Raw genomic sequence first — 25,794 nt, 5'->3', positions numbered from 1 at the left:
TATAAATAATACATATATCCTTCATATCGCAGCCTCTTGCAGTTAGCTAATCGCAACATTTCAAATTGTGATTCGATTTCGATTAATCGCACAGCCCTAGTGGTTAAGTTTCCATGTTGTATCACTTTTTTGTTAGTTATTAAGGAACGTCCTATACATTTCCATTGCTTATTCAAGCAATCATACTGTTGTAGGCAGATTAATCCATGCATGTTAGAAAGTGTCAAATCATTATTGTGTTTCTTAGATATTTTAAAGAAACATCTTAGCCTCTTAAAGGAACAGTTCACCCCAAAAAATCAAATTGTCATCATTTACTCGCCTTCAAATTACTTTCTATATGTAGTTTCATATTAGGTTTTAAACCTGTATGACTTTCCTCTAGGGGCAGCAGGGTGGCACAGTGGGTAGCACTATCACCTCACAGCAAGAAATTCGCTGGTTTGAGCCTCGGCTGGGTCAGTTGGCATTTCTGTGTGGAGTTTGCATGTCGTTTTGCTGTGGGTTTCCTCCGGGTGCTCCGGTGTCCCCCACAGTCCAAAGACATGCGCTATATGTGGATTGAATAAGCTAAATTTAAAGTTGGTGGTTCATTCCGCTGTGGCGACCCCTGATTAATGAAGGGACTCAGTTGATGAGAAAATGAACGAATGATTGAATGACTTTCTTCTGTGGAACACAAAAGATATTGTGAAGAATGTTTCAGCTGGTTTTGTTCTTAAAATAAGAGTCAGTACGATCAAAAACACTTTGTTTTATTTTATTTATTTATTTTTTTTTACACATTTGAGTTTTAATAGTTAATTTAGGCTCCATTAGAGGCCCATCATTTGAGATCCAATCCAGACTCTTCCCTTCCTCCTTCTCTTCTCTTTCTCCTCACTGCATGGGCATCATGACCTGTGGTCGCTGCTACATTTCTTCCTTTGTCTTCTCTTTCTCTTTATGATTTCCCTCTACCCCGTTTCCTGTTTCTTCCTCCGCAAAACATAGAAGATGCTTTCACTCCTTGTTGTTTTGTTTCTTTTTGCCATTTTGTCTTATACCACAATGACCAAACTGTTTTTCCTATACATACTTTTCATTGTCTTGTGAGTTTTTTTAATTTGCTGCCAATGTTATATGGGTACCATTGTGTCATGTTTTGTGTTTTCTTGCACCATGCTTCTCACTTTAAATATGTCTGTTCTGTTCTTACATCACACTCAACATGTATTATATCCCCATGCCCATCATCATATTCCGATATTCCGTCTGTCTTCTATCATGCTCGTCTTTTTATTGTTGTTTTTTTGTTTTCCTTCATTAACTTGCCCATGCATGCATGCAACAGCCTGACTCTAGAGACCAGCCAGACTGTGAGGTCAAAGTTCACCTGTGCAAGGCAGACGAGGAGAGCAACTGCCACAAAGACAGCAACAAGGATGAAGAATCAGACTTAAAGGATACAAACTCTGATCTGGTGAGGCTCTAAAACATGCACGCACAAAAACATTTCAGATATGGTCTTACAATTGAACATACAATGACTCGAAATCTAATGAGCTGCCTGCCTAATGCTCTTTTAATGACTTAACGCTTCTGAGGCAGAATGTGTACATCCTTCATGTGTAAGCCAATCCCTAAACTCACAGTTCAGTTATAGGTTTCCATAGAAAGATGACTGGTAAACATCAAAAGCTCTAACATTACATGATCTTTACCGTAGTCATTTAAATCTGGGATTCATAGGGAGTTAAGCGATTAGAGTTTAAGTAATGACTGTAAAGTTTATCAAATGCGACATTCATAAACTCTGAAGAATGTTCATGTGGTTATGATATAAAAATACCCATGTGTCCATTAATAAAACAAGACTCATTCACTCATGCAGAGATGTGAACAAATTTAGTTCTCACTGTCAGCATGGTTTAGTTTTGACCTGATACCGTTACGCTATATTTACCCAAGAACAGAATCGGATATGTTTCCACAGAAGGGCTTTTGAGGTTAAGGCCCTACTTCTTTTCTTATTTTTGGTAAATTTGGGGTGGTTTAGATGGCTAGTGATCTGTCAAACCTTTATAAAACCTTGCAGTTTATACAGGGTATATGCAGGGCTCCTAAAGGTAATTTAAATACTCTTCCAAGACTTTTCAAAGACCTTCTCAAAATATTTAAGACCTCATCACCACTTCAAGTTCTAATCAGTATCAAACCTTTAACTTAATAAACAGTTGTTAATAAACAGTTGTAGTTAAATAAATCAATGTAGCACAACTATGCAACAGAACTCTGATAAACTTGGAAAAAACGAAGCTTGAAATAATAAATTACACTGTTGTTTTCAGCGACAGGCTTCAGCCACTGTTTAAGCTCATCTTTCTCCATCTAGGAGTACACAAACTTTAATGTTCGCATTTTGCTGTCTACATGTGGAGATCGTCACATCACCTTCTCGCGTTTGTCGCCAATTATGTGACATCACCCGGACGGAGGACCTTAGCCTGACATGCCCCGACCCAAACCAATCATGTGGATCGAGCATGCCAGTGTTAATATTAGGAGAAAAATACATTTATTTATGCTTTTTGGAGTCAAACACTTTGGACTAAGCTTGAACAAAATTTCAGACCTCGTATAAACATGATTAAGACTTTTTTTTATTTAATTTTTTCATAATTGATTTATTAACTTTTAATACTTTTTAAGACCCCGCGTACCCCCTGTTATAAATATGCAGTTTTATGTTATTTATTTTTAGGGATTGACATTATGATCAAAAACTGTCCATTATTTCGAGCTTAAAATCAGACTGCCATTATGTGTTTTTGGTGTCCTGCACACTTTGCCAAACGTTATTGCTGGATTCCCTGAGAAACATCAGCAGTTTTCACCCAAACAATTCATCATTCAGCATTTCCACTAATGGGACAAATTAGATTTTCAAAGAAGAGAGACAAATGAGATATTGTGATCAATCCCCAGTCTCATGTTTTAAATTTTAGGAAGGGCAAACTCAATTCTGAACTGATGCTGTTAAGTAGAAAAATTACATTTTTGCTTTTCCCCCACAACTATTCATTCTTGAACAGGTTGTGCATATTCAAGGCCCTGATTTACTCAAAATAAAAAAAATAAATCATCATTCTGAACAAAACCAGACTGAAACAAGGTTTGGAAATCAAACTAACTTTCTAGAAAAGTTTTCTCCATCTACGACTGACCTAGCAAAACTTTCCTGTGATTAAATCAGGGCATTGAAACTGGTTTCCTGACCTCACCCTGATCAAAAGCATTTCTTAGAAGGCTTTACATAAAACATGCTTTTGAGTTAATGCAAGGATCTCGAGTCATGCTTTTAAAAGTCAGTTTATATTTAAACAGGAGACCATTTGAGATGCAATAAGCTCCAAGAAATAGCAAAGATCCCCATCTGCATGTGTATGTACATTGGTGATAGAAGCAGACGTGTTGCTTTAAACTGGATGACTGGTTGACCAATGAATTGCCTAATCACAGGGGCAGCCGTGGCCTAATGTTTAGAGAGTTGGACTTGTGATCCAATGAACGCAGATTCGAGTCCCCTTACCAGCAAGGATTGTTAGTGGGAAAACCATGGCTGAGGTGATTCCCTTGAGCAAAGCACCGAACTGCATAAATAATAATAATAATAATTCCTTACATTTATATAGCGCTTTTCTGGACACTCAAAGCACTTAAAACATTGTAGGAAATCTCCTCATCCACCATCAGTGTGCAACATCCACATGGATGACACGGCGGCAGCCATACTTCACCAGACCACACACCCATAAATGTAAATGTAGTATAGAACTAGGTTTTTGTGCACTCTTTTCTTGCAATACGACAAAGCAGATTGTGTTCTGTCAGCACACTTGATGCCAAGAACAGACAGATTGTCATTAATATGATGTGCTTTAAAGACAGCTATTGACATTGTAGCACCGAAACATTTTGACATGGCAGCAGATTTGCAGTTGTTCCAGTTTGTTTGTATTACAAATACTGAACAGATCGATTAATTACCTGTTATTCTCTCTCTTCCTGTTTCTCTCCAGCTGACAGAGCAGGTTCATGAGCTGCACGCTCTGCTGTCGGAGGCGAGAGAGAAGGCTCATGGAGCACAAGAAGCTCTGTCACAGGAGAGACTCGAGCGCCACAGCGACATTCACAAACTGTCTCAGGTACAAACATGTTAAAACGTGCTAATTTAGGTCTTTCACAAACACCGAACACAAAATTTAGCATAACTGTAATATCTGGTTGCAAACCTGCAAACAGGCATGTTTTCCTCATATCTTTTTCTTTCTGTAGCTTCAGGAAGAGCATCAGAAGGCCCTCCTCCGCCGAGACTTCCAGCTGCAGAGTCTGAGCCTACAGACACGTCTGCAGCAGAAGCTGTGGAGTCAGGAGAGGAACCTGCTGGTGCAGGAGTCACAGCAGCTGAAAGAGAGCCTGCTCCTCATCAGCCTCAAGCTGCGCTGGCTCCTCAAACAGTGGAGACTCGGCAAGAAACTAGACACAGAGAGCAAGGACATCCTAGAGGTATGGAGACGTTTTTTTTTTAAAGCAGCTGAGGGGGAACTCATTAAGAATAAACTGAGAATGCTGAAAGCAGGTGTATTTACACATACTGTTTGCATTGCTTCATCACCTGATTCACTGAAGGAATTATGCAAATTGGAAAACTGTGCAAACAAAGTCTATGCACAATTAGCATGGCATAATTCCATAATTTCATATTAAGCCATGTGGGATGAGGACATAGTAATAGAGCCTGGTTAGACTACATCGTTTTTGCTTGGTGAACAATACCACACAGGTGAACTCTGAGATTTGATAGTCTTTTAGCTAAATTAATTTGCAATTAGCATAGATGCATGAAATCGATTGAAATGAGAGTAAAGAAATGTTGTCATACAACAAAGAAATTTGCATTTATTGAAGGATCCTGAAAAAACTCTTTCCATGGTTTTCTATGTTGATCTTTGTATTAGACGTAATATACGGGCGGCACGGTGGCTCGTTGGTTAGCACTGTCACCTCACAGCAAGAAGGATGCTGGTTCAAGTTCATCTGCTGTGTAAAACATGCCAGAATAGTTGTTGGTTCGTTCTGCCGCGGTGACCCCTGATAAATAAGGGTCTAATCCAAAGGAAAATGGATGAATATATACAGTATTTGTGGCTCCCCATAATGTGGTATCACCATGAAGTTCCAGGCCAAAGTTCCTCATGAGTAAGGCCAAACATAATCTGCGGTCATTTCTGCTGAGAATTTTGTAAAAAAAAATCTGCAGATTTATCATAATTAAAAACGTAATATATAAAATAATAAATAATACCTTTTTAACTTTTATGTAATGTTTACAATGCAGATCCAATTAGATTCACTTATTTGGTAAACAAAGCAAGTCTCTCTTATAAAATATTTACTGAAAGACAGAAATTATTACGTTACTACTAACTAATAAACTGTATTGTAAATAAATCCAAAAAACATTTTAATATTACAATACTATCACAATATTACAATAATATCACAATAATAATTACATTATATCGCAATAATATTGGTGAAATTAATTTAAAAACTGAATAAATATAAATTTACACATGTTATTACATAGTCTTAATGACAGGCTAAAAATCTGTGGAAATCTGCGGATTTCTGTGCACGCAGATTCCGTGTGGGCTCATGGGGCGTGGGCTACTCATGAGTCATTTATTAAAGTATGCTGTAAATGCATAAACACATTGTTTTCATGTGTCTCTTTAAATGCAAATAAACTGCTACTCCCCACCCTCTTTCCAAAAGAGTGGAGCCTTTGCAGATCAAACTTTAGTTACTCTAGGAAAAACAAAAAAAAATGTTTTGCATGCATATTGACACTTTGTCGATTTCTGAGTGCACAGGCATCAAGTATGTAAACAGAAGCTTCTTTGCTTTCCATATGGATCATCAAATACTCTAAAAAACAGGTTTATATAATGTTGCTTTAATTTGCATGGTTTCTCAACCAGCCATTATCACCTTAGGCATACAGTGATGGGAATTCTTTAAATTCATATTTGTATTCAACATATTTGTTGCTAAGTGTAAATTCAGGGCTACATTCAATGTATTTAAAGGCACAGCTGTTGTCAACTGCGAAGTAATCAAGAATATTTCGTTGAGCATCAAATGAACATATCGGATATAAAACATATTAAAGCAGCTTACTTATTATTTAAATGGCCAATGCTTTTCTAGGTTAACAGTGTCAAAGATCTCCGTATTCTGCTTGAGGAAGATCTGTCTTCTCACTATGGAGACAATAAGATGTCTGCAGCCGAGGAACCACAACTCAACCCAACACCCAAAGAGCACAACCTGCCAGAGAAGAGCATCTCTCAGGTGAGTTAAATCAGACTCTTTACAGGAAACCAACATGTATAAGATTTGGATTTCTTCTTAGAATTTCTGTATAAATGTTATTAAATTATATCTCTAATTTATATCTCTTGTTGCCCTCAGCAGCCCAGTGGATTCGGCAGTACTCTGTCGGACCTGAAGGTGGCGCTACAGGATCTGAGCGGTGAGCTGCGTGAGGAGCGTCAGAGTTCACAGGAGTTAACGCAGCAGTTTGCCCGGGCTAAAGCATCATGGGAAGTTGAACGAATGGAGCTCAAGAGTATTATCACTCAGGTGAGTGTTATGAGCTAAGACTGAAATTCCTGCTAAAAAGATTTTTATTATTTTTTTTGCATTGAAGCTTGAACTAGTTTGAATAGTGACTTTTAAATCAATATATTCCTGTTGTCAACAGTAGTAGATCTCTCCAAAGATGTTCAATCAGGTTTAGTTCTGGGCTCTGGCTGGGCCACTCAAGAACATTCACAGAGTTGTTGTGAAGCCACTCTATTGATATTTTGGCGGTGTGCTTTGGGTCATTGTCCTGCTGGAAGATGAACCGTCTTCCCAGTCTGAGGTCACTCTGAAGTAGGTTTTCATTCAGGATGTCTCTGCACATTGCTGCATTCATCTTTCTCTCTATCCTGACTATTCTTCCAGTTCCTGCTGCTGAACAATATCCCCACAGCATAATGCTGCCACCACCATGCTTTACAGTAGGGATGGTTTTAACCTGGTGATAAGTGGTGCCTGGTTTTCTCCGAACCTAACGCCTGGCTCCAAAGAGTTTAGTTTTAGTCTCATCAGACCAGAGAATTTTGTTTCTTATGGTCTGAGAGTCCTTCAAATGCCTTGTCCTTCTGTAAGGTTTTCCTCTCTTCACAGAAGAACGCTGGAGCTCAGACGGAGTGACTATCGGGTTATTAATTACCTCCCTGACTAAAGCCCTTCTCCCCCGATCACTCAGCTTAGATGGCCGGCCAGCTCTAGGAAGAGTCCTGGTGGTTCAAAACATCTTCCATTTACGGATGATGGAGACCACTGTGCTCATTGGAACTTTCAGATCAGCAGAAATTTTTTCTGTAACCTTCCCCAGCCTTTTGCCTCGAGACTTGGAGGTCTACAGACAATTCCTTTGTCTTCATGCTTGGTTTGTGCTTTGACATGCACTGTCAACCCTGTGACCTTACATAGACAGGTGTATGCCTTTTCAAATCATGTCCAATCAACTGAATTGACCACAGGGGAACTCCAATTAAGCTGCTGAAACATCTTAAGAATGAGCAGTAAAAACAGAATGTACCTGAGCTCAATTTAGAGCTTTACGGCAAAGGCTGGGAATACTTATGTACATGTGATTTTTCAGGCTTTTATTTTAAATAAATTTTTAAACGGTCACGAAACACCAAAACACATTTTTTGAGCTGTTGACAGTCGTATATGTGTCCCACACTGCTAAAAACACTATTAGGACACCTATATTTCACTAAAAAGTGTAAATTGGTTGTTTTTGCGTTATTTCAAGCAAATTCGTACTTCCGGTTTGAAACTAATTTTTGAAGCTGCGTCACGGCCATGACATAATAGCATTGAATTCCAGCGTGCAGACTGGACGTCTGTGCCAGAGTGTGTCTTATTACGTCTTACAGTGTGATGCATTAATGCATGAGTAAGGCTTGGTTCAAACCAATCAGCGCGCTCTATTGTGCAACTTCATTAATATTCACTGCTGTCAGAGTGTTTAGACGGCAGAGACGCAACGTTGTATTGGCAAAACAAGCGTGAAGTGTTGCTTTTATTGTTTGCTGCAGTTAAGTTTCGTTTTTATTTTCTCTCTGTGAGAGCACGTCACGTGTGGATTAACAGTGTACGCGACGCTCGACAACAATAACTTACGTGTCTAAGGAGGATTATTGTTTACCTGAGAGCTGTTCTCATCTGCAAACGCTGAGATCCCGGATACGCTTGTAGTCTCCTCTTAATAAAGACGCGGCTCTAGTTGCTGGTGATTGTCCTGTCTCTACAGATTTGGTAAGTGAGTGACCAGTGCTCTTTTTGTTTATTTAGTTCGTATTTTATTCGTATCAAACAAACTATTGCACCAGTGTAAACAAGTTAGCACTAACAGTTACAACCAAACTATAACCTCGTGTTGGATTTTGTGACCGGAATAACACACGCGGCTTTCTGACGCTACCTGCCGTGTGCATGTAAGTTTCCGGAAAATGCTGAGTTTTTTTTTCTCTCATTCGCCGTGCGGTATCAAACATTGCATGAAAAATACACGCTTAGAGCAGTTCAATCAAATATCTTGTTTGTCGGGAGGGACATGAATGAATTCCCTGAATGAAAGAGCCAAACTGCAGTTAAAGTCCAACATTTAATAATTTGGCAAATAATTCTACTACAGATGTCCATGTAAACACAGTCACATTGTCCGCTGTGGTTGTGTGTTTTGACTCTGAAATTCAGCGCGCCCAAATAGACACTCCCACACCAAGCCTCTTTTCTTCCTCCGACACTCCCCCCTAAACAGAGCTGGACACGCCCACTTTTTCTGACTTTTTCCAAAGTAGAGGTGTGAAAACACCCTGCTGAAACGAGGGGGTTTCATGGCCCTTTAACAATTTCAAAAAAAGATTTTTTCACATTGTCATTATGGGGTATTGTGTGTAGAATGTTGAGGAAATACATTAATTTAATCCATTTTGGAATAAGGCTGTAATAAATAAAAAAGTGCAATGAATACTTTCTGCATGCACTGTACAACTAAAATAGTACATTTTTTTAGGTCTTTTAGTTCAGTACGCAAGTGTACCAAAACATTGGTGTTATAATTACTGCACATGCAGAACTTCATTTGAATTTTCTTTTGTTTAAATCTTAATTTTAATGAATCGACAACAAAGCTGGAAGTTAATGAGACTTTTATTACAAACTTCAACTGAAACAGAATATTGAGTACAGGGCGGGGCTTTCTTTTTGTGCAACATTCCCTCATAGCAAACTAACGGTAAGAGGGGCATGGTTAATAATATTGTTGCTAAAGCTGTCAAACTGACAGCTACAGAGAAGGATTGCTACTCTATACATGGAAGCAAGTAGTCAGACTTTTGATTGAAGATTACCAAAACAAACTCTTTTTTTCAGGGATTAACTTGCACAGATTACTTAAGAATAACAATGTGTGCTTGCAAAATGAACGTTGTATACAGTATTTTGATTTCACACAGACCTTAAATCATAAAATTGATCTTTTAGTCTGTTCTTTTTAAGTTGATATGTAAATAACACTGCAGTAGACTAGCCCATCCTTCAACTTTCTATTTTATTAGGAAATTGAAATAAAAAATACTGTTTTGATGTACTTTGATGCGTGACAGATCACTGTACTGAAGTGCATGTAGACATGATTGATTTCTGCTTACTACTAGTTATAGCACCAAATAAACATGAAAGAACATGTCATTTCTCATATAATCACAGAAACAAATAAAAACTGTTTGTTTAGAAAACTCAAAAAGGAGCAATTTTGTTTAGTTCTCCACTGAAGTAATTAAAAATTACAGAAAAAGGTCTGATTTACAGAGTACTAGCAGAGTACTTTGTTGAGTGCATAAATTCTCTATAAAATACACCGTAGCCTGTTGTAACACAATAAAATCTGAAAGAGTCCACAGAGGTGAATCATTTTATAGGTACTTTGCACTGTAGCTGTGAAGTAATTACTTTAGCATTGATCTCACTAGATAATTTAACTCGTGCACCCAGGACTATAGCCATTGATTTAACAAACGCAGATTACAGTAATTCCTCTTGGGAGGTGCATTGTGAACACCTCTGGCAGAAGAACACTCAAGCCAGAGTGATTCCTGCGATTTGTTTGCTGTCCTACAAACTGGATTTGACCTCTAGTGTTGTTATTTGGTCTAGTGTTGTGTCTGTGGTGTGTCGGCGGTAATGCGGCTTTTCAATGGATGGCTGAGTGGGAGTGTGTTTGTTGCTGGTTGTGATGGTGAAAGATGAGTTTAATATCTCTGCTCTGAGACACATTCACGACTGCAGTCTTCTTAATGGCTTAATTAATGAGTTGAGGGAGGAGTAGGACTCAGAGATGGTTAGTGGATCAGTCTGAAAAAGACAGAAGGAAATGGGAAAAACTAATAAGGAAACAAAGTAGTGATGCAGTGAAAATGAATTAAAGCTGTTTTCAAAGGCCAAAAGAATTGTTACTTAAATGAACATTTCTTAGATTCGTAATAAAATGCTACAGCGCCTCCTATGTAGTAATCACAATAAGCTTTGCTACTTTTTAGATAAAATAATGTGTTATTTTAACTTCTGGACATTGTATAAAATAATACAATAAATATGACTTGAGAATCACAGATTCCATTCCTTTACTGTTAGTTATAGCACTAAAAATAAGAGGTGTTAAAGAAACGGCATAACATAATCACTCAAAGAGTATTTAATCTGCAAAAAATGTCAATAGAAAGCTTGCAAACAATATGTAATGATAAATTAGCCTCATGAAAACCATTTAATGTTCATTTATGTATATATGAATGTATTGTAAGTAGGGATGGGTACTGAAACTCTGTACTTTTGTACTGTGCTAAATTATAAGAGACTGAAGTATTGATCATTTTTGATGTTAACGGTTCTGCTATCATCACTACTGGAGAATTATTGCTGACTAAACGTTACCTACAGTAGCATAATTTAACTAACTAACTAACCTTTTTTAATTTGCGATATCTGATATTTGTCTGGACTGTTGGCAATGTCACGTGAAAAAATGTTCGTCTTGTTCTGCCCAATAGTACAACGGCGAGTACGTCAAGTATAGACCATTTCAATGTGGTAATGTCATTACGTCCTTGAACATTTCCTGCTTGATATCATAATATTTCATAACTGTAACAAGAGGCAATTTAATCATATCTTCACCTTAAAACAGCTATCATAACATTATTTATCAATATGTGGACCTTTTTGGATTCTCGGAAGCTATGGGAATTAAAAATGTGAAACAGGAAATGCATTAGGACCATTGTTATAGTTTACATTCCTCAAAATGGTCAATATAAAGCCTGCACAGTTTTCGCTTGTCAGTGCTCACTCAGCAGAGGCTTGTGCTGCGGACACTCGCCAACAACACACACACACACTTAACACACTTAACACACATAACCAAACGGTCATAAGTATGGTTTCGTTTCCTGAGTGGACACCGACAAGGCTCGTTGCAACAAATTAAGAAGTTGGAATCGATAAAAGTGGTAATATCGTTAAAATTTTAACGATATTATAAAATGTGGCATTGGTGGTGGTTTGTAGATTGCTAGGCAGCCATCAACCGCTTTCTCAGAAGACGACAAGTTGACAAAACATTGCTGTCACTCTGATAGAAGTTTTATTTATGGAGAAAATTACAAAGCACTGCAATGTTTGGGTGTTCTGTGTTTGTCTGAGATAATTAGTCTACTGAAATGTGTATATTTCATACAAAGTATGAAGCTGATCGTCAGTTCTTGTCACATGATTCGAGGTGCGCTTACGTCATTCATTTAACTGGGTGCACCTTGAAGGCTTGAACGCATCATTTCGCTTGCATGTGCAAGTCGCACACCTACTCTGGAAATAACAAAATAGCACGAACCCCAGAAAAGATCAATATGCGATTAACATTAAATGATCTCCAGTAGTTGATCTTCTTGCACAGACATGCTAGATTCACCTGATTTGTTGACAAATAGGTAACAGATCTATGCTTCGGCAGTTTGCGGGTCCTTCACTGGGCCCTTTCCCCTTAACAAAGGAACTCTCCAAAGACGTCTGTTTCTTAATCATTTTGCTGCTTGTGTGTTAAATTTGGGGGCTCAAGTGATCAAGATGCAAGCGAGAGAATCGGGTCATTTTTTCAAAATAAAGTTTTTAAATCAAAATAAAAGACTCAGGTAATAAACAAAACAAAAATAATTAATTATTTCTTCTGCAGCCCAGTACCAATTGATCCGGCCAGGTGATTGAGTACCACTGATATAGCCAACCTCAGGAGAATACACTGGAGAATATCAAATGGTGTATCAACGTTTTTCAAATTGCTAATTGCAATGCAAAGATACAAGAGAAGATAATATTGAATTATTCATTATATTCTCTAATTTTCTTATACTTGTATATTTTATTTTATTGTTGTTTATGTAAAGCACTTTAAATTACTAGTGTGTATGAAATGTGCTATATAAATAAACTTGCCTTGCCTATATATCTTAGGTAAAATGCCATCATACACATTATCCATTGGCACATGCATTTTTAGAATGCATAGACTCTGAAATTAGATGCAATCAGAGACATCAGGCATTTTCTGGAAAACTATTTGGGTACTCATTATTTAAGACAATGTGTTTTGTGCCACTAATAGAGCAGAAAATGTGCTGCAGCTTTAAGTCAAGTGTGTGTATTCTGTAAATGTCCTAATCAGTGCATACAGAGGCAGGCATGCAATCTGTTGTGTTCAGATTAGCCGTAATACACTCTCCTCCCTTCATTGTTACAAAGGTTACGGCCAAAAAAAAGTACACTCATAAATTGCACCCAAAGCAAAAGCCTCAAGACTCCCCAGAGAAGCTAATGACACTAATGCACCACTTTCACCATTACTTGTCTAATAGGTCAATATTACACAGATCCTTTCCTCCCTGCCACTCCTCCTTTTTATGCGCACTTCCTTTGTTTTTCTAAGACTGTGGTTCAGAGAATAAGCCAAGTGATAAAGCAAGAGATGTGGGATTTTACACCGTAGTATGAGCTTATAACTCTATGGCACTAATTACAGCCTGTCAGAAAATGGGTTATCGCTGTATTAACAGAACATAACATGTTATAAAACTTTCAGTTGTTCCTGCACATTGTAATGTATTATTAATTAACAATGTGAGTCAAATGTGAATGAAATAAAATAAAAATAAACAAGCCCCGAAGCCACATCAACAAATATAAGCATTTCTGGATCATTTTTCTTTGGTATAATCATGAAATATGAAGAGGAATCTGGAACAAATATATTTTGTCCTCTTTTAATAAACCACATCAACCCATTAACCTCTTATTGCCATCCAAAGCAAAACTCATTAGGCATTATCACTGTGAGAAGCCAGTCACTGATTGTCTGATGAGTTCCCAGCAGGCTGTGTGTTTTAATAACCTGACTCGCGTACCCTCGTGAAGTTCATGAGTTCTAAAGATTTGCGGCTCCAGCTGAGAGAGCAGGAGGAATTCATATGAGAACGAGGAGAGGAGTAGCCCGGCTTCCTAATTACCATCGCTACTTACCAATTTTATTGAATGAGCCTTGTTTGAAGCTGTTGTAAAACTGTCGATACAATACATAGAGCTGATGTTGTTTAGTGTAAACAGACAGTCCTTAAAGAACTGTCAATGTTGGGCACATTTAATTGCACTTTGATCTCTTTGTGTAATAGTAAAATGAAATCTATAAACCTGCCTTGATGTCTGGATACTACTCAGACTGCATATAAATATGGTCACTTCTGCTTGTAAGATTTCAAACATTCTTTTTTTTGTCTCAGTCTCTAATTTGCACTTCATCTTTGTCATCAGCTGGAGGGTAAGCTGGGGAAGGCGTCTGTGGCTGTGGGTGAAAAGGATTTTTCAGACCTTAAGGAGGCACTAAAAAAGGAGCGAGAGGAGCATCAACATCTCTTGGCGGACTCTTATGCTGCTGTTATGGACCTTACCAAACAACTGCAGATCAGTGAGAAAAACTGGAGCCGAGAGCGGCGAGAGCTTCTGGAGCACTTCAACCAGGAAAGAAGTCAATGGGATCAGCGGGTACGCGATGCGCAGAGCAAAGGCGCACAGGTAGAATGTCATATTGTGGTGTTAGGATTTGTTTGCTTAAATGAAAATTCTGTCATTGCTTATTTATTTTCATGATGCTAAAATCTAGTTTGATGTTAAGTCAAGTCTTCTTAATTTCTAAAAAAAATATCTTTCTTCTATAGAACACAAATAATAGTAAGTGGTCAAGTCTTCTTAATTTCTAAAATAAATATCTTTTTACAATAGAACACAAATAATAAGTGTTCAAATAATAATAATAATAAAATACACTCACCGGCCATTTATTAGGTACCTATCTAGTTCTGAGTTGGACCCTCTTTTGCCTTTATAATTGGCTTAATCCTTTGTGGCAAAGATTCAATCAGGTACTGGAAATGTTCCTCAGAGATTTTGGTCCATATTGACGAGATAGCATCACGCAGTTGCTGCAGATGTTATAGACATGGTCAGCAACAATACTTGGGTAGGCTGTGGCATTGACACGATGCTCAATTGGTACTAATGGGCCCAAAGTGTGCCAAGAAAATGTCCCTTACACCATTACATCACTACCACCAGCCTGAACCATTGATTAAATGTATTCTGACCCTACCATCCGAATATTGCAGTAGCAATCGAGACTCAGAACACAGAACTGTCCCTCACTGGATATTTTCTCTTTTTTGCACCATTTTCTGTAAACCCTAAAGATGGTTGTGCGTGAAAATCCCAGTAGATTAGTAGTTTCTGAAATACTCAGACCAGCCCAGCTGTCGCCAACAACCATGCCACGTTCAAAGTCACTTAAATCACCTTTCTTTCCCATTCTAATGCTCATTTTGAAGTGCAGGAGATCACCTTGACCATGTCTGCATGCCTAAATGCATTCAGCTGCTGCCATGTAATTGGCTGCTCGGAATGTTTTGCATTAACGAGCAGTTTAACAGGTGTACCTAATAAAGTGGCCTGTGAGTGCATATTTATATCATCTAATATATTTATATTTTCCTCCATTGCTGGGCAATCACATAAAACCTTATATCAAAAAATAAATAAACATTTTCTCAAATGTATGCACGCGTGTGTATTTAAATATACATAATAAATATGTTTAGACACACATATATTATGTAAACACAAATAATTATTTTTGGATGCAATTAATATTGATTTTTTTAGGTTTAGGACTAATACTTTATTAGGATAAGCAAGGTTGGAGAGAGAGGGAGGTTGGGATAGGGAAAGGTCTGCCAGAAGACTTCAATCCCAGATACAGAGTGTGTTACGGCACTAAAGCAAACACTGCACTGACTGAAGTTTACAATTTGTGAACAGTCATTTTTATGGCCTGGGAGGCCTGAGAGGCCTTTGTTTTCTGTTTTCAAAGCTTGTTTCCTTAATTTAATTGTTACTTTCATGTTACTTTTCAAAGTCCTTTTAATAGTGTTGTTTTATTTGGGTCTTTGAGGGTGTCATCATGACATACTTTGTGCATATTTTATCCCCACACTTCCTTCACTGACTCAGGGCTCCCCTCACATAATTGGCGGATATGACAGTATCTCTAAACATTTCCGCAGAGCGCTTGCAGGCTGACTCCCTGTATGTTGCATCACTTATCTGGAATTGCTGGTTTTGCATTTATATGCGGCTGTGCAGAGTATCTGTAGTCCAGCTGGAAAGAAGCCTGAGACAGTGTGGTCAGTGTGTCTGTGCTAACTGCACTACAAGTAATAAGACTGGAAAAACTAATAGGACTATAGTTTTCTTTACATCTTCCTCCTACTCTGTCTCTTGTCACAAGTCTGGCTCGGGGCTCTAATATCTTTGTTTCATTTAACATCCTGAATGGAAAACTCTAATACCATGCCTCACTGAGAGAAATTGGGTCATTTACTTAGACGTGATGAACCATACCACAATCATTAGTCCCACAGAAGAAACTAGCTGTTTTGAATGACCTAATTTCCTGAGGAGAATATTGGCTGACTCAGTAATGCCACATAAATGAATGGGTGTATTGTGACAGGATGTGGCCATGACATACTAAAATAGATCATTTCTCTTTCAGTCTCTCCATGACAAAACTTCAGAGAAGGAAGCCTTAGCTGATGTAGTCGCGGGTAGTTCAGCAATGCAAAGGTAAAATTACTTTCATACAAAATAATCTGCATTCCCATTTAATCAGGCATTATTATTTTGTAATCTTTTCCAATCTCTTACTACAGGACCAAATCAATATCCACCCTCACTGAGTTGAAGAGTCTGCTAGACACCAGTCTACTCCTTCATAGTCACAAGGTCATTGGGGAACCAGAGTACGCCATGGCACAGCACCAATCTGCTGCTCCTGCTTCTATTCTGGCTCGCACTGACTTAAGTGATCTCAACAATAAAAACTGGAAGTACCTGACCAGTGATTCAGCCATACTGGAGAAGGGTGACCAGTTTAAGACATGGGACTGCCCAAGCACCAACTCTAACAGCAGCTTTCCAGGGCTGGAGCTGAACAAGGAGTACATTCAGAGAAGCTACACCGCTCCAGATAAGACGGGCATCCGCATCTACTACAGTCCTCCGACAGTGAGGAGAATGGAGAGGAGGCCAGTCAAAGAAAACACACAGCAGGATTACCAACAAGGACTATCATCTAGGGATGCAGCAATGATAGATCCATCTGGTCAGATTGCTGCATCTGCACCATTATTGACAACTTCCCCATCTGCATACGAGCAGTGGTTGAGTTCACTTTCACAGCAGCACAGAGATCTGCTTGAAGGGCGGACAGGAGGTTCTGCACCTTTCCATGGATTAGAGATTTCAGGCAACCTTAGCGATGACATGAAGGAGATGACCAATTGTGTACGACAGGCCATTCGTTCCAGTTCCCTGGAAAGGAAATGCAGCAAAGATACAGGGAGCCAGACAGTTGGTGTTTGTAGTACAGGAACGCAGACTGCACAGTTTGTCAGCATTGGTATGCAAACTGATGTACCCATCTCAACAGCAAGAGGCCTTCAAGGGAAAGCATGGTCTCCTCGTCCATCCACCTCACTTGCATCTGCACGTTCTCGACAGATCTCTTCATCTTTGGACAAAGTCCACAGTCGCATAGATAGACCTTGTTGCTCTCCCAAATATGGCTCACCTAAGCTCACACGCAGGGTTTCCACCTCCTCCTCCAAACTCGAGACCTCATCAACATCTTCAAGGGATCGCAGTGTCTGGAATCTGCATAACCGAACTGGATCTCAAAATGGTTCTGCCTGGGCTCGTTCCACCACCACCCGTGATAGCCCAGTGCTTAGTGGACTCAATGATGGCTTGACCAGTCTCTTCAGTGTGGTGGAACACTCTGGAAGTGTTGAATCATTGTGGAAAGCAGATACTTGTCCTGGGAGGCAAGCTGCCGGTAAACCGTCTTGTCCAAGTATCGGCGTTGGTCTGGGAGAAGCCGGAGCTCAGAAGTACGGAGTGGTTCAAGAATTTCTTCGTAATGTTTGCGGCAGGACAACATCAGTGAGCATAATTGATGAACCGAAGCCTGAATGCATGCCTGGATCTTTGATCAGCACAGATAACATCACAAAGATAGTCAATAAGAGGTTTATGAAAACACAAAGAGACGAACTGGTAGCCACAGGAAAGGATGCAATGAGCTCAAGCTCCAGTACTGTGGAGGTGAGACAATCTAATTCAAGTAACAGTATCACCAGTCTTGATTTAGATGATTGTTTAATCATAAACAACTGATTGTTCAAACCCCCTCCTCCTCCAAAGAATGGATCAAGTTCATGTCTTAAAGAGTCTTAAAAAATAAACTTTTCTTTTTACAGGATTCAGTTTGTGACTGCAACTCACAAACTGTCACTACCTGTTTTGCCCGCCACTCTCGCTCTACCACACGACATACTCATGGCCAGTGCAAGCATCGAGTGCAAGAGTCATCCATGGGAAACGAAGAACGAGTCAATATGATTAACGAGAGGGAATGAGGCAGCTTCTGCTCACACCTCCCAAAATATATACAAAGAAAACAACTGTCAACACACACCCCACACACACACTGCCACACAAATCCACTGCCACATAAGTACACCAACACATACAGACACACCCTTAGACAAACCTACGTATATACTTCATACCTTCAAAACAAGACTTCAGGGTTACAACAATAGGATCTTGTAGAGTTTGTGCATCTGGAGAGTTTCCAAACCAGACCTCAGTGTAACCAGCACACTTTAACGCCAAGGAAGGGGAGAGTGTTTACCTCCACAATTCCACTGTCAGCCAGCCAGATTTCACATTGTATGTCCTTTGTTCCAGAGTAAACCAGCCTGTCCTGCCTTTAAAATCTACCATTCTACCATCGTCCAGTCAGACTTTACCTTAAACTCTGCCATTCCGTTGTTTGTCATCCAGCCAACAGGACAGCATAGCCAAACTCAAGTTGACACCAGGTCTTATTGAAGTCATGTAGATGTAAAGGGAACGCACAGCATGCAAATGAAATAAGAAAAACCTAGAACCTCAAAATGGCCTTTAGTAAGAGTAACAATATCCCTCACTGCCGACTGGCCCTTTCTCTATTCTACAGATAGTATTGCTTGAATATCTGTAAAATTATCCCATAACCAGCCCATGGTGGACTCGAAGTCAGCTTTTTCAAAAGTCTACAATGGACTCCCTTTGCCTTTGGTGGTCATGAAGAAAGTTTCCAGGAAATCCAATGTGGTCTCAACTTTGGTTTTGAGCTCACATCTCAACAGACAATCATAAACCAGCAAAGCTTGTTTCAACCTCTGTTCTGCAACTACTTTGGACCATGTTCAATTTTCCAACCAGCCAAAATATGAAACTCTTAATCAACCCTGGATTTCTCTAAAAATAGGACTAGATACGTTATGAACCTGTCCTTTTTACAAACTTGATATTCTTATTATGCTGTCTGAAGATGTCTACGAAAAGCACGTTGGTAGCTGTAGAGTAGAAGGATAGCAGTTGTTATGTTTGCTTTGGTACTTTGTACTGTTCAAGTGTTTGGACATTAGAGCACTGACATGTAAAATCTTCATTCCCTGGCTAGGATGTTGTAATGATTTTTAAAGTGTATCGATCATTTTTATTCCTACCCCCTGGTTATGGAAGACATGTTCCTTGGTGTATCTTCTGCAATTGTTTTCATTGTCTACCTCTTCAACCTTCGTCATCATGCTGAAATGGGTCTTAGTCACGGTAAACACCAATTTTAATTTAATGTTAAGTCCCAGCTGGGTTAGTTGACATTTCTGTGTGGAGTTTGGATGTTCTCCACGTGTTCCTGTGGGTTTCCTCCAGGTGCTCCGGTTTCCCCCAAACCAAAAAAACATGTGCTATAGGTGAATTGAATAAACTAAGGCCCTGTTTACACTAATGCGTTTTAGTTTTAAAACGCATAAGTTTTGCTAAGGTTACGCCATCCGTCCACACTACGCCGGAGTTCTCAAATGCCAAACACGGAGTGTTTTGAAAACGCTGGAGAGGCCGTTTTCATTCTAAAACATCAAACATCTAAAATCATCAGTGTGGATGAGGAAAAACGGAGACATCTGAAAACGGAGGCAGGGCTTCTGAGATTCGCTACCTGATTGGGGCTTTCGTGTCATTGCGTGTCCTTCCCTTATTCATCAAGCCCCTATCACATGACTATAACACATGGCTTTAACGCTACCGGAAGACAGTACTGTAAACATCAACATGGGCACAGAAATGGGAGCGTTGTTTGCACTATTGTCTGTTTTAGGCGCCATTGTGCAGTGATTCATTTGTTACATTTAGTAACAACTCAACCTCATCGTCTGTCCACAAAAATACCTCTCTTGCTTTCTTTGCCATCGCGTTTAATGTTCAACCTGCGTTTGTTGACTAACAATAACAAAATGCAGAGCAAGACGCAAGCTTTCTGTTTATACTAGAACGTGCATGCCCAGAGTGCGCGAATGGTCACGTGATATACGTTTTTGGTGGCGTAGTGTGGACGGAGATATGTTCAGAGACGCTAGGTAAAACGCTAATGTGGACGGGCATCGTTTGTGATCTAAAACGCCACTTTTAAAAACTAAAACGCACTAGTGTAAACGGGGCCTAAATTGGAAGTAGTGTATGTGTGTAAATGTAAGGTGTATGGGTGTTTTCCAGTGCTGGGTTGCAGCTGGAACAGCATCCGCTGCGTAAAACATATGCTGGATAAGTTGTTGGTCTAATCTGCTGATGAATAAAGGGACTAAGCTGAAGCAAAATTAATGAATGAAAATTTTGTAAACTTAGATCTCGCTCTTAAATCGACCCTTTGAGCCCGAAATTATGCAAAGATTGTCAGCTACTTATCAATTGTGGTAAGCGCATAGTGGCTTAAAGTGGGTGCTCTCGAGCACCCTTCTAAAATGAGACACCATGTAGACCCAAGTATGGCACGATTGAAAAGGCCAGAATGCACCTCAATCCATCAAAGCCTCAGTCGTGTCAAATTAAATTGTCGCTTACCCTGACTAAAATCCATAATCCTATTTTCCAGAACACATTTTAAGTCTCACAAAATACTAATTATGCAGATATCACATATATAAACAGATATGTTTAATACTGAAACACTGAATGCTAATTAATTGCCCCCAGTGAGATTTTGAGATTAGAGAGATTTTATCAGATAATCCCAAATATAATCCATAAGCGGATCGTTTGTTGACGTAGCTATGCAGTTACTGTAATACGAGTGTGTGCCTCCCTGTAGCTGCTCCTGCATAAGCGTCGAGTACGTTTGTAATGTGTTTTTTTTCTCCAATCTCTAGTTGGAGTGGTGCTGCAGAAACTGAAGTCTAGCCTTTTGATGGTGCTTTTCCTAGATTTGATGACAGTACATTAGAGGAACCTTTTTGTATGCATTTCTCGAGCCATGCGAATTTGTTGAGTCAGCTCTTTTATAAATCGGGCATTAGTAAAGTTTCAGAATATCACATTTCTCAATTGTATGGCTAAAAAACACGAGCAGATATTAAAAACCCAGCCTATTATGTCTCAAACAATGCCTCCTTACAGCCTTGCCATATGTCCCACAGCTACCTCTTAACTCGAAACTGTATCTTGCATTTCATTTAACCCATTCATGTGTCATTTTGAAGGTCACTAGAGTGCCTTTTTAAAAATTCAAACAAGATAATCTGTTTTTAAGGAAAAATAGATGTTTTCAAAAGTCTGCTGTTAGCTAATGACCCCCTCTTTTTCTTGAAAAGTATGAAAATAAGACAATGTCTGTATTGCTAACGTTAAATGAACTGCAAATTGATTATATAGTGAATACTGTAATTGATTACAGAAGCCAAAACACATTTTGAGGACATTTACAAGTGAAATCTAATGAAATGTAAGTCAGACCTATCTTTATAAGCCATTCTTACCTGTTCGAATGTTTCCTGAGTCTAAAGTTGCTCACTTACCCATATCAGACAAACACTGTATCATCTCTTCAAGTGTCCCTTAGCCGTTTAGTCTTGATGTTATTTACTCTTCTAAATTTGGTCACATGATCTCTGAAAAACAGAGGGAATGACCTTACCTTAGGAGATTTTCATTTGAGTGCTCGCAAAGTCAATGCATCAAGTTCTAAAGTCTTAAACCAGGGGTTTCCAAACTCTGTACTGGAGGGTTGGAGTCCTGCAGATTTAAGCTGTGGTCACACTGGGCTTTTCTCCCCATAGACTTTCATTCATATGCACACGATTGCATCAGACTGGAATCACAGGGTCATTATAGGAGTCAAATTTCAAGCTTGGTGAACTCTGACCTGCGAAATCGCATCACTTGACTGCGTGAGACCAACCGAGGATCAAAACATGACCTCTCTGGACAGAAATTTAAAACATGGAGCAATCGCTCGCTTTTTTAAAGCCTAATAATCTTGTTTATTCTCGCCCCTTTTCGCAGCGCCGCACGACAGAATTTCACATTATCAAACTCTAGTGTGACCGCAGCTTAAATCTCCAACTTGCCTCAACACACCTGCAAGGATGTTTCTAGAAGGCCTAGTAAGAGCTTGATTAGCTAGCCCAGGTGTGTCTGATTGGGGTTGGAACTAAACTTTGCAGGACACCGGCCCTCCAGAACTGAGTTTGGACACCCCTGTCTTAAACCATAGGTCTCAAACTCGATTCCTGGAGGGCCACAACTCTACAGTTTTGATTCAACCCTAATCAAACACAGCTGAACCAACTAATCAAGGTGTCCAAGACTACTAGAGATTATTAAGCAGGTGTAAGATGGAGGTGGTTGGAGCTAAACTGTACAGAGCTGTGGCCCTCCAGGAGTTGTGTTTGAGACCATTGTCTTAAAGCAAACCCACTGATGGTTTGATAGTTCTCCAAATTTGGTATTAGAATCTAAATGATGCCAATCACTTTTTAAACCAGTGACTAGTTTAAAAGGATTGGTGGTTTTAGATTTGAAACAGATGTTTGCATAGGAGCAGCTTTCTGATTGGCCTTCCCATTCACAATAATGGTCTCTATCGCTATTGTGTCATCACATTATCCTGTTTTAAAGCCTAGCAATATATAAAACACCTTGTCGCTTGTTGTCAATATCGTTTGCTAAATTATTATAAAGAGAATATGTGTATATTTGTTTGTTTTTTTGGTTTCCATTTAAAGTCTTTTGAATGCAAAAGATGAGATCAGATGAACATTGAGGAACCATCTTAAATGATTTAACTTGAAGTCAAATATACTGTAAATAAACACAGTTTTTACTCTTTCTATCCTTGTGTAGGAAACATTGAATGTCTCTGCCAACTTCGAGCTTGAATTCTGTACCTTTCCTCATCTGAATTAAAAACATGAGAAGATTTTCTGTAAATACAAACATTTTGACAATAAAAATACTGAAATTTTCTTGATGGATTTTTTGTGATTCTTGTTTACATCTGGGTGGAGAGTGTCAGAGGTATGATGTTATGCTCGTAACAAATTAACAATGGATAAAAGTCAGGGGTAGATTTAACTAATAAGTAAGGTAAGCAGCCGCTTAGGGCCTCAGGAAAAATCCATATATAGGTATAAATTATACCTATAAACTATAAATAACATCATTTTATATCAGATTTTGTATAGTGAGAGTCAAACAAATACATTTTTTACATAATTAAATATGAATTAAAAGATAATAAAATATATTATTATTATAATAACATAATGGTATGTAATAATATGAAACAAAAGATCCACCACCCTCAATCATAAAAAAAAAAAAAAATTATTATTTTTAGTTGTAAAATCATTTTGAGACATTAATTATTTAAAATGTAAAACTTACATTGAGATAAAACTTAGAAAAGAAAATTAAGTGATATAACAAAACAGCAGAATTATTAAAAATATTAAATAAAAGTAGAAAGGGTGCATTTCAGAACTTGGGGTCCCATGGCTGAAGTTGCTTTGGGCCCCAAAATCACTAAATATGACAATATTCAATATTCAAGACACTTCTATACAGCTTAAATTGACATTTATTAATTAACGTTGTCCTGTAGACTATCGAAAAAAAAATTCAGCTTAAAGGGGCTAATAATTTTGACCTTAAAAAATTAAAACTGCTTTTATTTTAGCCGAAATAAAACAAATAAGACATTTTCCAGAAGAAATAATATCATCAGACATACTGTGAAAATTCTGCCCTTTAATAGTTAACAAATAGTTTTTTCTGATCTGTATCTTAAATAAATATTACCAATTAAATAACAGATAACATAAATATACATGTGACCTCGCCTATAATAGTTTATAACATTGTTAACGCATGTTAAGCCAAAAATATTAATTTAGCGGTTTGAAACTAGCAAATCTAGAACACCAACAGACAGCGTAAGTGTTCACAAAACATGTTTCGTGTAAAATAGCCATTACTACTGTAGCTGTCCATAAAACTTGATGCGTAGTTTGTATTTTATTAAACACTGTTTAACCTGTTAAACTATTAACCTGTTGGCTTGCATGGAAGTTAAAAAGTAAAATAAAAAATGATGTGCAGTCTTTCATGGACATCCATTGGAGCAGGAATCCAAACCTGTTGCTATTTATTTATTATCACAGAGAAACACTCAATATCCCTGACAACACTGAAAACAAAAGTTTGATTATTTAAATTAGATGTAATTGAATTAAATAGATAACGGTTTACTGAGGTAACATAACTAAAAAAACCTTGACTCCCCGATCATCAATGTACAGTGCATCCAGAAAGTACTATAGTGCCTCACGTTTTCCCACATTGTTTTGTTACAACCTTATTCCAAAATGGATTAAATTAATTTATTTCCTTAAAATTCTACATGACAATGTGCAAAATACAGCCTCAAGTCTATTTTGATTATGATGCCACAAGCTTGGCACACCTGTCTTTGTGAATTTTTGCCCTTTCCTTTTTGCAGTACCTCTCGAGCTCTATCAGGTCGGATGGGTATCAATGTACAGCCATTTTCAGATCTCTCCAAAGATTTTTGATAGGATTTACTCTTTATATCCTCGTGTAGCAAACATTGAATGTCTCTGCCAACTTTGAGCTTGAATTCTGTACCTTTCCTCATCTGAATTAAAAACATGAGAAGATTTTCTGTAAATACAAACATTTTGACAATAAAAATACTGAAATTTTCTTGTGATTCTTGTTTACATCTGGGTGGAGAGTGTTAGAGGTATGATGTTATGCTCGTAACAAATTAACATTGGATAATACAGTCAGGGATAGATTTAACTAATAAGTAAGGTAAGCGGCCGCTTAGGGCCCCAGGAAATATCTAAGAGTATAAATTATACCTATAAACTATATATAACATCCTTTTATATCAGATTTTGTACAGTGAGAGTCAAACAAATACATTTTTTACACAATTAAATATTATTATAAGCATCAGTGTACAGCCCTTTTCAGATTTCTCCAGAGATTTTTGATAGGATTTAGGTCTGGGCTCTGCCTGGGCCACTCACAGACTTTCACCGAGTTGTTGTGAAGCCTGTAACAAAAAAATGTGAAAAGAGTGTAGCGCTATGAATACTTTCCGGATGCACTGTATAATTCGCACCCTGTTTAGGATTATACTCCTCTTATTAAATCCGTCAGCTTTGTACCTTTTACATGTTCCATACACTATTTTATAATGTGATTCAACACATAGCAGTTGGGTTTGACTCGTGACAGTGGTTCAAAAACTAATGGAAAAAATACTGCTGGAAGCTGATTGCACTAATTACTGGTTTTGTACAACAGATTAAATGTAAAATAAATAAATAAATAATCTCCTTCTATTGTAAGAATAATCTTTGGCCATTAACATTTTTTAACATATTAAATCTCCACTCGTCATCATTTTTTTCAGTCCTTAATTCAGATAATTCATGCATAAAGGATGTGTTGAAGAAAATGGATGTGTTTGTTATGGAGGAAATTACTCATCTCTCCTTCCCTGTTGGCATAAAGATGGTGGAAAAGAAGCTAAATGAAGTGAAGAGAGCGAAG

The 25,794-nt window shown here is 38.3% G+C and overlaps 1 protein-coding gene across 6 annotated transcripts in view; it reads left to right on the top strand.

The window, feature by feature from the left end:
* mtcl2 (microtubule crosslinking factor 2) overlaps window positions 1–23,174 on the top strand; it is a 95,817-nt gene extending 72,643 nt beyond the window's left edge. The window contains exons 6-15 of one of the 6 annotated variants that reach the window (XR_015523211.1): window positions 1,334–1,462; window positions 4,062–4,187; window positions 4,318–4,548; window positions 6,256–6,399; window positions 6,523–6,690; window positions 14,029–14,289; window positions 16,322–16,392; window positions 16,479–17,931; window positions 18,087–19,590; window positions 22,590–23,174. Coding sequence is in view for 2 of the 6 variants with exons in the window: in XM_087306594.1 (XP_087162720.1) it covers window positions 1,334–1,462; window positions 4,062–4,187; window positions 4,318–4,548; window positions 6,256–6,399; window positions 6,520–6,690; window positions 14,029–14,289; window positions 16,322–16,392; window positions 16,479–17,931; window positions 18,087–18,245 (2,745 nt within the window). In the remaining 4 variants the exon portion in view is untranslated. Of the gene's footprint in view, window positions 1–993; window positions 1,463–4,061; window positions 4,188–4,317; window positions 4,549–6,255; window positions 6,400–6,519; window positions 6,691–14,028; window positions 14,290–16,321; window positions 16,393–16,478; window positions 17,932–18,086 lie in introns of those variants that run through there. The other 5 variants (XR_015523209.1, XR_015523208.1, XM_087306595.1 and 2 more) reach the window with 5 other exon arrangements.
* The last annotated feature ends 2,620 nt before the right edge of the window (window positions 23,175–25,794 follow it).

The sequence above is a fragment of the Danio rerio genome, chromosome 23, assembly GCF_052040795.2.
Source record: "Danio rerio strain M-AB ecotype USA chromosome 23, GRCz13ab, whole genome shotgun sequence".
NCBI lineage: Eukaryota > Metazoa > Chordata > Actinopteri > Cypriniformes > Danionidae > Danio > Danio rerio.
This window is presented reverse-complemented; position numbering and strand designations above follow the sequence as displayed.